The following is a 13,192-nucleotide window of genomic DNA, read 5'->3' on the forward strand; positions in this document are numbered from 1 at the left end:
TCTCCTGCATTCCCAAGGCTGGGTGAGGTGCCCCTCCTCTGTGTGCCCATCTGTCACCCTACATGCACCTGTTGTGTAATTATGCACTAATGTGTCTGTCTCCTCTGTGACACTGAGAGTTCTATAACAGTGGGATTGTACCTTATCAATGTTTTCACCTTGCATATAACAGCTCGATATATGTTTGTTTTATGCAGAATGCCCTCAAACTCTCTCTCACCTGTATTAACTCCCCCACCAGCACATTGGTCTTTGTGCTCGTAGTGGGAACCAATGCATCTGGCTTTTCTTTCTTTTTTTTTTTTTTTGAATTTTCGAATTTTATTTTATTTATTTTTTTATATAGCAAGTTCTTATTAGTTATCCATTTTATACATATTAGTGAATATATGTCAATCCCAATCTCCCAATTCATCACACACACACCCTCCAGCCGCTTTAGCCCCTTGGTGTCCTTACGTTTGTTCTCTATATCTGTGTCTCAATTTCTGCCCTGCAAACCGGTTCATCTGTACCATTTTTCTAGGTTCCACATATATGCGTTAATACACAATATTTGTTTGTCTCTTTCTGACTTACTTCACCCTGTATGACAGTCTCTAGATCCATCCACTTCTCTACAAATGACCCAATTTCATTCCTTTTTATGGCTGAGTAATATTCCATTGTATATATGTACCACATCTTCTTTATCCAGTCGTCTGTCAATAGGCATTTAGGTTGCTTCCATGACCTGGCTATTGTAAATAGTGCTGCAATGAACATTGGGGTGCATGTGTCTTTTTGAATTATGGTTTTCTCTGGGTATATGCCAGTAGTGGGATTGCTGGGTCATGTGGTAATTCTATTTTTAGTTTTTTAAGGAACCTCCATAGTGTTCTCCATAGTGGCTGTATCAATTTACATTCCCACCAACAGTGCAAGAGTGTTCCCTTTTCTGCACACCCTCTCCAGCATTTGTTGTTTGTGGATTTTCTGATGATGCCCATTCTAATTGGTGTGAGGTGATACCTCATTGTAGTTTTGATTTGTATTTCTCTAATAAGTAGTGATGTTGAGCAGCTTTTCATGTGCTTCTTGGCCATCTGTATGTGTTCTTCGGAGAAATGTCTATTTAGGTCTTCTGCCCATTTTTGGATTGGGTTGTTTGTTTTTTTACTATTGAGCTGCTTGAGCTGTTTATAAATTTTGGAGATGAATCGTTTGTTGATTTGTTTGCAAATATTTTCTCCCATTCTGAGGGTTGTCCTTTCATCTTGCTTGTTGTTTCCTTTGCTTTGCAAAAGCTTTGAAATTTCATTAGGTCCCATTTGTTTATTTTTGTTTTTATTTCCATTACTCTAGGAGGTGGATCAAAAAAGATCTTGCTGTGATTTATGTCAAAGAGTAGTCTTCCTGTGTCTTCCTTTAAGAGTCTTATAGTGTCCGGTCTTACATTTAGGCCTCTAATCCATTTTGAGTTTATTTTTATGTATGGTGTTAGGCAGTGTGCTAATTTCATTCTTTTACATGTAGCTGTCAAGTTTTCCCAGCACCACTTACACAGTGGAGAAAAGACAGTCTCTTAAATATCTTTGCCTCCTTTGTCGTAGATTAGTTGACCATAGGTGTATGGCTTTATCTCTGGGCTTTCTATCCTGTTCCATTGATCTATATTTCTGTTTTTGTGCCAGTACCATATTGTCTTGATTACTGTAGCTTTGTAGTAGAGTCTGAAGTCAGGGAGTCTGATTCCTCCAACTAAGTTTTTTTCCATCAAGACTGCTTTGGCTATTCGGGGTCTTTTGTGTCCCCATACAAATTTTAAGATTTTTTGTTCTAGTTCTGTAAAAAATGCCATTGGTAATTTGATAAGGATTGCATTGAATCTGTAGATTGCTTTGGGTGATATAGTTGTTTTCACAATATTGATTCTTCCAATCCAAGAACATGATATACGTCTCCATCTGTTTGTATCATCTTTAATTTCTTTCATCAGTGTCGTATAGTTTTCTGCATACAGGTCTTTTGTCTCCCCAAGTAGGTTTATTTCTAGATATTTTATTCTTTTTGTTGCAATGGTAAATGAGAGTGTTTCCTTAACTTTTCTTTCAGATTTTTCATCATTAGTGTATAGGAATGCAAGAGATTTCTGTGCATTAATTTTGTATCCTGCTACTTTACCAAATTCATTGATTAGCTCTAGTAGTTTTCTGGTGGCATTTTTAGGATTCTCTATGTATAGTATCATGGCATCTGCAAAAACTGACACTTTTACTGTTTCTTTTCCAATTTGTATTCCTTTTATTTCTTTTTCTTCTCTGATTGCCGTGGCTAGGACTTCCAAAACTATGTTCAATAATAGTGGTGAGAGCGGGTATCCTGTCTTCTTCCTGATCTTAGAGGAAATGCTTTCAGTTTTTCACCATTAAGAATGATGTTTGCTGTGGGTTTGTCATATATGGCCTTTACTGTGTTCACGTAGGTTTGCTCTATGCCCACTTTCTGGAGAGTTTTTATCATAAATGGGTGTTGAATTTTGTCAAAAGCTTTTTCTGCATCTATTGAGATGATCATATATTTTTTTATTCTTCAATTTGTTAATATGGTGTATCACTTTGATTGATTTGCTTATATTGAAGAATTCTTGCATCCCTGGGATAAATCCCACTTGATCATGGTGTATGATCCTTTTAACATGTTGTTGGGTTCTGTTTGCTAGTATTTTGTTGAGGAGTTTTGCATCTATATTCATCAGTGATATTGGTCTGTAATTTTCTTTTTTTGTCGTATCTTTGTCTGGTTTTGGTATCAGGGTGATGGTGGCCTCATAGAATGAGTTTGGGAGTGTTCCTCCCTCTGCAATTCTTTGGAAGAGTTTGAGAAGGATGGGTGTTAGCTCTTCTCTAAATGTTTGATAGAATTGCCCTGTGAAGCCATCTGGTCCTGGACTTCTGTTTGTTGGAAGATTTTTAATCACAGTTTCAATTTCCTTACTTGTGATTGGTCTGTTCATATTTTCTATTTCCTCCTGGTTCAGCCTTGGAAGGTTATACCTTTCCAAGAATTTGTCCATTTCTTCGAGGTTGTCCTTTTTTTTCCCATAGAGGTGCTTGTAGTAGTCTCCTAGGATGCTTTGTATTTCTGCCGTGTCTGTTGTAACTTCTCCTTTTTCATTTCTAGTTTTATTGATTTGAGTCCCCTCCCTCTTTTTTTCATGGGTCTAGCTAATGGTTTATCAATTTTGTTTATCTTCTCAAATAACCAGCTTTTAGTTTTATTGATCTTTGCTATTGTTTTCTTTGTTTCTATTTCATTTATTTCTGCTCTGATCTTTATGATTTTTTTCCTTCGGCTAACTTAGGGTTTTGTTTGTTCTTCTTTCTCTAATTCCTTTAGGTGTAAGGTTAGATTGCTTATTTGAGATTTTTCTTGTTTCTTGAGGTAGGCTTGTATAGCTATAAACTTCCCTCTTAGAACTGCGTTTGCTGCATCCTGTAGGTTTTGGATCATCATGTTTTCATTGTCATTTATCTCTATGTATTTTTTGATTTCCTCTTTGATTTCTTCAGTGATCTCTTGGTTATTTAGTAACATATTGTTAACCTCCATGTGTTAGTTTTTTACTTTTTTTCCCTGTAATTGATATCTAGTCTCATAGCGTTGTGGTCAGAAAAGATGCTTGATATGATTTCAATTTTCTTAAATTTACTGAGAGTTGATTTGTGACCCAAGGTGGGATCTATCCTGGAGAATGTTCTGTGTGCACTTGAGAAGAAAGTGTAATCTGCTGTTTTTGGATGGAATGTCTAGAAATATCAATTAAATCTATCTGGTATATTGTGTCATTTAAAGCTTGTGTTTCTTATTAATTTTCTGTTTGGATGATCTGTCCATTGGTGTAAGTGAGGTGTTAAAGTCCCCCACTCTTATTGTGTTACTGGCGATTTCCTCTCTTATAGCTGTTAGTAGTTGCCTTATGTATTGAGGTGCTCCTGTGTTGGGTGCATATATATTTATAATTGTTATATCTTCTTCTTGGATTGATCCCTTGATCATTATGTAGTTTCCTTCCTTGTCTCTTGTAACATTCTTTATTTTCAAGTCTATTTTATCTGATATGAGTATAGCTACTCCAGCTTTCTTTTGATTTCCATTTGCATGGAATATCTTTTTCCATCCCCTCACTTTCAGTCTGTATGTGTCCCTAGGTCTGAAGTGGGTCTCTTGTAGACAGCATATATATGGGTCTTGTTTTTGTATCCATTCAGCAAGCCTGTTTCTTTTGGTTGGAGCATTTAGTCCATTCATGTTTAAGGTAATTGTTGATGTGTATGTTCCTATTACCATTTTTTTAATTGTTTTGGGTTTGTTTTTGTAGGTCCTTCTCTTCTCTTGTTTTTCCCACTTAGAGAAGTTCCTTTAGCATTTGTTGTAGAGCTGGTTTGGTGGTGATGAATTCTCTTAGCTTTTGCTTGTCTATAAAGCTTTTAATTTCTCTGTCGAACCTTAATGACATCCTTGCCAGCTAGAGTAATCCTGGTGGTAGGGTCTTCCGTTTCATCGCTTTAAATATGTCATGCCCCTCCCTTCTGGCTTGTAGACTTCCTGCTGAGAAATCAGCTGTCAACTTTATGGGAGTTCCCTTGTATGTTATTTATTGTTTTTCCCTTGCTGCTTTCAACAATTTTTCTTTGTCTTTAAGTTTTGCCAGTTTGATTACTATGTATCTCGGTGTGTTCTCCTGGGTTTATCCTGTATGGGTCTCTCTGGACTTCCTGGACTTGGGTGGCTATTTCCTTTCCCATGTTGGGAAGTTTTCAACTATAATCTCTTCACATATTTTCTCAGGTCCTTTCTCTCTCTCTTCTCCTCATGGGACCCCGGTAATGTGAATGTTGTTGTGTTTAATGTCCCAGAGGTCTCTTAGGCTGTCTTCATTTCTTTTCATTCTTTTTTCTTTATTCTTTTCTGCAGCAGTGAATTCCACCATTCTGTCTTCCAGGTCACTTATCCGGTCTTCTGTCTCAGTTATTCTGCCATTGGTTCCTTCTAGTGTATTTTTCATTTCAGTTATTATATTGTTCATCTCTGTTTGTTTTTTCTTTAATTCTTCTAAGTCTTTGTTAAACATTTGTTTCATCTTCTCAATCTTTGCCTCCATTCTTTTTCTGAGGACCTGGATTATCTTCACTATCATTATTCTGAATTCTTTTTCTAGAAGTTTGCCTATCTCCACTTCATTTAGTTGTTTTTCTGGGGTTTTATCTTGCTCCTTCATCTGGTACATAGCCCTCTGTCTTTTCATCTTGTCTGTCTTTCTCTGAATGTGGTTTTTGTTCCTCAGGCTGCAGGGTTGTAATTCTTCTTGCTTTTGCTATCTCCCCTCTGGTGGATGAGGCTATCTAAGAGGCTTGTGAAAGTTTCCTGATGGGAGGGACTGGTGGTGGGTAGAGCTGGCTGTTGCTCTGGTGGGCAGAGCTCAGTAAAACTTTAATCCACTTGTCTGCTGATGGGTGGGGCTGGATTCCCTCCCTGTTGGTTGTTTGGCCTGAGGCCACCCAACACTGGAGCCTACGTTGGCTCTTTGGTGGGGCTAATGGAGGACTCTGGGAGGGCTCACGCCAAGGAGTATTTCCCAGAACTTCTGCTGCCAGTGTCCTTGTCCTCACAGTGAGACACAGCCACCCCCTGCCTCTGCAGGAGACCCTCCAACACTAGCAGGTAGGTCTGGTTCAGTCTACTGTGGGGTCACTGCTCCTTCCACTGGGTCCTGATATGCACACTATTTTGTGTGTGCCCTCCAAGAGTGGAGTCTCTTTTTCCCCCAGTCCTGTCAAAGTCCTGCAATCAAATCCTGCTAACCTTCAAAGTCTGATTTTCTAAGAATTCCTCCTCCTGCTGCCAGACCGCCAGGTTGGGAAGCCTGACATGGGGCTCAGAACCTTCACTCCAGTGGGTGGACTTCTATGGTATAAGTGTTCTCCAGTTTGTTAGTCACTCACCCAGCAGTTATGGGAGTTAATTTTATTGTGATTGAGCCCCTCCTACCATCTCATTCTGCCTTCTCCTTTGTCTTTGGATGTGGGGCATCTTTTTTGGTGAGTTCCAGTGTCTTCTTGTCGATGATTGTTCAGCAGTTAGTTGTGATTCCGGTGCTCTCTGCTCTCGCAAGAGGGAGTGAGAGCATGTCCTTCTACTCCGCCATCTTGAACCAATCCTCGCATCTGCCTTTTCATTTGTAAGGTATCTTTTCTCTTTCTGTATATGCTGCCTGGTTACTGTTATTTCTGAAATGCAGCTCAGGCACTTGTCTACCTAGAGACTCTCAGCAACTCCACACCTCTTGACTTCTTGCTTTCAGGCACCTCCACAACCTGTTCCCAAAGTACTTTTCCAACTTTATCTGCCACTAACCCCCTTCATGAACTTCTGCTCCAGGAAAACGAATCTGTTCCTATATTTATAAAACATGCTTTGCTAAGGTAAAACCTTTGCTAGAGTGATGGATGACATCTCTTCATCACTGTTGAAGTTTTAGTTACCATACAGAGTCCCCCCTGTTCTTTGAGGTCTTCCTGGTCACTCAGGCGGGAATACCGTGTTCCTTCTCAGAACCACTGTTGTGCTGGTCATTTGTGCTTTTGCAGGCAGCTGTGTGGACCTGGGTAGGGTATTTGGGGACATGCCTTTGTTAGCCTAATGGGATCTTTGCTCCTGATGTCAAAGGCCAGCTCTTTTCCACCTCTGCATCTCCTGCAGGACCTGAGGGCCTCCAGTGAAGAGGAGTGCCTCATTCACTGGGTATATTAAGGATATTCATGCATGTGATAGTAATACAGGGAAATTCAATAACCTATTCTGATGTAGCTTTTTTTTTCCAGTTTCCCTTTGTATTTATATTGCTTTGCTCTTATAAGATTTTGTGAAAATGAATGCATTACTGGAAAACTGCCTATTCTCTTGTTTAAATATAACGACCTCATAGTAACAAATTTGCAAATGGATCTTAAACTTTTGGTGAGGACTAGGGGCATTGTTCTGGTGGAGGAGCGCCCCTTCCTTGCCTTTGGGTGGGTTGGCCTTTGGCAAGTGGCTGAAGAGTTTATGGAAAGGTGTTGGACATAGGGGGAGGGGGAGGGAGTTGAGAAGGGGAGAAGCAGTGAACAGAGCCTGGGCCGTTGGTTTCAGGTAGAATAAGGGGTCCAAAAACCTGCACTAAGCAGACTTCTAGGAAATCTGGGTCCCTTGATCACTTAAACATTGTGTAAATTATCTCCTGGACACAGGCAGAGCTTTGTTATCCAAAACACTTGAAATTAGTTGGGATCTTAAGGTAATTACAGTGCTGAGTCACAGCGCAGGTCAGCAGTGAATTCCCTCCAATTACATAGTGGGGCAGAGATAGGAAAGAAATTTTATCTCAGAATAATCCTCCTTTCCAAAGATTTCCATAGCACTTTTTTCCCTTCAGTGAAGGAAGTGATTTGTTTTAAATAGCATATTCTTGTTCAAATTTCCCTATGTAGGTACAGAAAACTTATTCTCCCAAAACTTTCCCTGGCCTTCCCTCTAGTGAAAGTGTAAAGTAGTGTGGAGAGAAGGACTTAGGAGCCCTGAGTTGGAATCCTGCCTCAGTTCTTTGCTAGCTTTGTAACATTGATCAACTTATTTCTCTAAACGTCAGATTCTGTGTCTCTGAAATGCGAATGATAATAAGACTATAGGGTTGTTAAAGGTTGAATGCAGTCATAGTCATCATTATTTTATGGGATTGGTGGAGGGCTGGTGGGAGAAGGACAAAAAATGGTACAATAAGCTTAACTTCTTACAGGTAATTGAGAGAGAAATTATAGCAGCAATGTTGGCTTGAGTGAAGGCTGTGTTCTAAGTGATTCTGTGTTCCTTAAGGGAAATTATTTCCACTGTTTAATTCTTCACAGAATAACGGGACCACTGAGCATCAGGTGGAATCTTTCATAAGGAAAAAACTGGAGTCGCTGTTAAAAGAATCTCAAATTCGAGACAAGGAAGATCCTGATAGTTTCACAGTGAGGGCACTACTGAAGGCCACGCATGAAGGCTTAAATGCACACCTGAAGCAGGTATACATTTCCCTCTTGTACTTGTCCTTCAACAGGAAAAAGAAAGCACCTCATGCTTTGTTTCTGATCATTTGTCATTTGTAGAAGGCTTCTCCAGTTTCTTCCATTTCTATCCTCATATTGCTGGAAAAATGAGAATCTCCTCCTGCAAAATGGAGAGAAATAGTGAATAATAGATTAATGTGCATGGGTGGGTGTAGAAATTATTCATATACTCCTTCACTGGCACCCTCAGGACAAAGCCCAGTGCCCCTGCATTCACCTTCCCCACTTGTGCTCAGGTGAGGGTGGGGACTCATTCAGGCGGCCTCCATGCCCTGTTGATCACACCTTCTGAATGTGTATGTCTGTCCACTTCTTCTCCATGGCTGTGTCCTAATTCAGGCCAATGTTAACTCTCACTTAGACTTCTCTTGCCCTCTTTAAATCTAACCTTCACTCTGAAATCAGCATGATGTTTTAAAAATGCAAATCTGATCGTGTCACTCCACTGTTCAAAATTTTTCAGTGACTTCCTGTTATGCTTGGGATAAATTACAAACTAACTGGGCTTTCAAGGAACTACATAATTCCATCCTTGCCTACTTCTCCTGTCTCAGATCTCCCCATTTTCCCTGTCACACCACCACCCACGACATCACACCAGCCACAACCATCTAAATGCCATGGTCTTCCTCACATTCTATTTCCTCTGCCTGGAACACTCCATTTCCACATCTACTCTAGCTAACTCCTACTTAGGCTTTTAAATTCCAGCATCCATGTGGTATTCTAAATGAGTCCTGCCTTGACCCCTAGGTTAGGTTAGCTATCCCTTTTATACTGTTGATGGTAGCCTGTTATATCTTCTTTTTTCAAGAAGTTTTTTTTTTTCCCTACACATTTGCATTTATTTGTTCAATATCTGTCTTCTCAACTAGACTGTAGATTCTATGAAGGCAGGAACCATGTCAGTCTTGATAACCAGTCCTGACTTGTATAGTGCCTGGGACTTAGTGTGACCTTTATATATAGTTGCTGAGTGAATGAATGGTTTGGGCTCTGGCTGAGGTTTTTATTCTGTTTTCTAATAAAAATATCATAAATGGACAAGGAAGAGGGATAGTGGGTTTGCTGATGTTATCATGGCAGGACATTGAGGGCATTTATTCTGGACCAGAGGAGATCCATGTGGTCACTGGCTTAGCTGATAGCAGCCTCCCCTGCTACTGCTGCCTATCCTCCAGGGCTCAGCGCTCCCCAGGCAGAGGGAAGATCATCACTTTTGGATCTGAGCAACCACTCAGCTTTGGTGGTTATTTTCTAGACTCTACAGAAGTCCAGCCATTCAAACGCCTGGCTGTTTCTCAGGTCTGTTTAGTTTCCAAACATAGAAAACCTAATTCAAAATGGCTTAAATAATGAAGAAAGGCATTGGGTTAGGCAAGTGACAAGTTCATTTGCAGAGTGGCCTTCAAGGTGGGCTTAATTCAGAGGCTCAGCAGGGTCATCAAAGACCTGTCTTTCTGTTCTACCTACCACGTGATTAGCATCATCCCATGTCGGTTCCCCCTCTCCTGGTGGTTGCAGGGTGACTGCCAACAGGCCCCTGAGCTATGTGTTTCTTGGTCCAAGTACAGAGAGAGTGAGACAGTGTATGTGCCTCATCCAACAGACCAGAGTTTGTGCTGAGCTCTGGTTGGACATCTTAGCTCACGTGCCCACCCCTGAGTTGATCCCCGTGGTGGCCTTGCATATGTGTCCTTCTTGGAACAGTAATTTGGCAAAGGCATAGGATACCATTGGCTTGCTGATGCCAATGAGAACTTACCCATGGAACTGGCACCAAGGTCTGCCCCTCTGAAAATGCATTCTGCCCCTGCATGCTGGAGAGGCAGAATGGAATGTTGGGAGACAACCAAAATGTCAGTTACAGCATTACTGCCCTTACAGTTTATCATACAATTTTGAATTTTCTTGAACATTTCTATAAATACCAGTTAGCTTCTCCCTTTCCTCCCTGACCCTCCAGCCTCTTAGTTTAAACCACACAAATGTCTGTAAAATCACATTCGGTTAACCCAGCTTGATTTCTGCTTCTTGTCCCTGGTGAACTCTCTTTGACTAATCTGGACCAGTCACTTCCCCTTATGCTTTTGGAGAAGTCTTTGCTTGCTCCATCCTAGATCATTCCAACTGGAAAGACAACAGCAGGTCTTGGGGATTTTTGAAGAAACAAATCAAGCCCACCTTTTTATGGAAGAGATCCCAATGGTAATTTCCCCATCAGGTAAGATGGTAAGGGACTTCAAATTTCAGATGTGGTAGGACAAAGCTCCTCCTCCTTTTTCTTATTTTTTACTCTCCCTTAAACCTGGGACTGCAAGAATGTATCAGACTTGCAGAAAGTAAATGGAGGCTGCAACTTTAATAAACTGGACTATGAAGTGTTAAGGTTTTTAACCCTGCTGTTGTGTTAGTTTTTAAAACATGGTTTTGGTTCAGTGGCAAGCAAAGACAAGTTACTGTTGAGACAAGACCACCTGTGTCAGATACATATGCACAGGTAGAGCCAAGGTTGAGAATGTGCTGTGGGGTTCAGGACAGCTCATCACTTCAGCTCCCTTCCCTCCTGGATCATCACTCAGCAGTGCAGTACTGTGTGCTACTGGTGCCAGCTCTTTCCTGGAGATCTCCAAAGTAAAATAAAAATGAAATTCTCATCCTTCACGCTAGAAGAACTTAGTAGAAGGATGCCTGCCTTCTTTAGAGTTCTGAATTCACTTCTTTGTTTACATCCCAGCTACAGCCATCTGGGTAGCCTTAATTATTCCTTACATGAACTTTTGTACCTCTCCTGCTGTCCCCCTCCCTCCAGTCTCTCATTTATACCACTACCATAGCAATATTTCAGAAACATGCATCTGATCACATCATTCTCCTATTTTAAACCATTCAAATGCTCTTCATAGTTTGGAGGATAAAGCTCAAATTGAAAGCTATACCCAAAAGATCCTTTCTCCATCATCTGACCCCAGCTCTGATTTGTCCACTAATGTGCATGTGTACAGTACAAATACACAACCCAACCCCTGCCTTTCTTTGTTTCCTGGAAAGTGCCATGTTCCTGGCACTTGGCCTTTGTGTTTGCTTTTTCCTTGCACACTTCCTCTTCCTCACTTCACATAGACAATGTCTACCTGCCTTCTGGCTTCAGCTTTTGTAACATGTCCCCTTAGAAGTCCTCCTCGATTCTCAAGTCCAGGTAGATGGCCTTCCTGTGCCCTCAGGCAGTACCCTGAACTTTCCCCATCATAGTCTTATTATACTGTGTTATGATCATTTGTCTCCATCATAAGAGTGCAAGCCCAGGGAGGACAGAGTCTACATCTCTCTTGCTTGCTGTCTCCCTTGTATTCATGGTGAGTTCCTAGCACAGTGTTTGATCCATGGATTCAATGAAAGATGCAGTGCTGATGCTCAAGGAGAGGTCAAGTTGGGGAGAGATATCTGTGTGCCTTCCTCTGGTACATAAAGAAGGAGTGTAGAGTTGGGGAGGGGGAGAAACCAAGAGAGGAGACAGAACTACACAGAATCCCTGTTTTATCACCAACTAGCTTTGTAACTTTGGGCATATTATCTAACTTCACTGTACTTCTGTTTTTCTTAGCTGCGAAACTAGGATTTTAATTATACTTATCTCCAGGGATGGTTGTATATATTAAGTGAGAATATATGTAATACAGTTAGCATAATCCTTGGGGCATAGCAGATGCCTATTAAAATGGATGACCTTATACCTCAACTTGCCTGGGGCAACCTCGCTTTATACCTATTGTCCCAGCGTAATTATTAAAGGCGCCTCATTTCACTCTTTTTTAAAAAAAATAAATTTATTTATTTTATCTATTTATTTTTGGCTGCGTTGGGTCTTTGTTGCTGCTAGCGGGCTTTCTCTAGTTGCAGTGAGCGGGGGCTACTCTTCGTTGCAGTGCGCAAGCTTCTCATTGCGGTGACTTCTCTTGTTGTGGAGCTTGGGCTCTAGGCGCTCGGGCTTCAGTAGTTGTGGCACGTGGGCTCAGTAGTTGTGGCTCACGGGCTCTAGAGCACAGGCTCAATAGTTGTGGTGTATGGGCTTAGTTGCTCCACGGCATGTGGGATCTTCCCAGACTAGGGCTCGAACCCTTGTCCCCTGCATTGGCAGGCGGATTCTTAACCACTGAGCCACCAGGGAAGTCCCCATTTCACTCTTAAGAGTCCTGTTTTGGACAATAGATGACATGGTCTCCCTACTAATAGATGAGCTACTAAAACTGGAGAGGAACTCAGAGGTTAATTGGTCCATTCCTCCCCCATGTCACAGATAAGAGGACTGAGGTCAAGAGGTGGGTGTTTGCCCCAGAGGAGCACGTCTTTAGCACAGAGTGTGTGCTGGAATCTCCTATGTTTTGCTTCACCTATTAATTCCTCCCTTTCCATCTGATTCTGAGTCCCAGCGTATTTCTTACATGTTCAGCTTCTGTTTCCCATCAATGTATTGATGTGTATAATTTCATGCTTAGACTTAAATCCATCAGAGAGACTCTCATTCACCTTAAAACACCGTTTCAATTCTCTGTTCTTCAGACTGAATAAGCCTAGTTCTGTAAAACTTTTCTAATAGGTTAAAAATGATCTTTTAAATCACCTTAAAAAAGAAAGAGATGGGGGACCTGTGGCTACATGGTGGCAGAACTGGGTCTCCTAACTTGAAGAGCAGTGTTACTTCTATTACCATATCTTACTACTTTCTTAATTCTAGAGTTTTTGAATAGTTAGTGATCAGCTTGAATTGATCTTCAGAGGCAGTCAATATATATAAACCAGTCAACAAAAATTACCCTGTAAACCTGCCACCCACCTTCCTCCAGTATTTTCTGAACTGCCTTTTCCCCAACCCAGTTCTCACTGTTCCCCCGCCCCCCACCCCGACAGATCCCGCATTGCATCTTTGATTAGTTTCTATGGATATATGTAGATGCTCTTCCTGACCTTTTGATTTCGGGTGGTTTTGCTCACCTACATTTATTCCATTTATGAGATTATCTCTGTTCAGCTGAAAGTCCTGGGAGGGCGGGGCCTATTGGTCT

The 13,192-nt window shown here is 41.1% G+C and overlaps 1 protein-coding gene across 7 annotated transcripts in view; it reads left to right on the plus strand.

Moving 5' to 3' along the window:
• Window positions 1-13,192, plus strand: part of PLCH1 (phospholipase C eta 1) — a gene marked incomplete at both ends in the record, with an annotated part of 206,258 nt that overhangs the window by 166,779 nt on the left and 26,287 nt on the right. For all 7 annotated transcript variants that reach the window (XM_079704981.1, XM_079704977.1, XM_079704978.1 and 4 more), the window contains one exon: window positions 7,923-8,084. In XM_079704981.1, coding sequence (XP_079561107.1) covers window positions 7,923-8,084 — 162 coding nt within the window. The remainder of the gene's footprint in view (window positions 1-7,922; window positions 8,085-13,192) is intronic.

The sequence above is a fragment of the Hyperoodon ampullatus genome, assembly GCF_949752795.1.
Source record: "Hyperoodon ampullatus genome assembly, chromosome: 5".
Classification (NCBI taxonomy): domain Eukaryota; kingdom Metazoa; phylum Chordata; class Mammalia; order Artiodactyla; family Ziphiidae; genus Hyperoodon; species Hyperoodon ampullatus.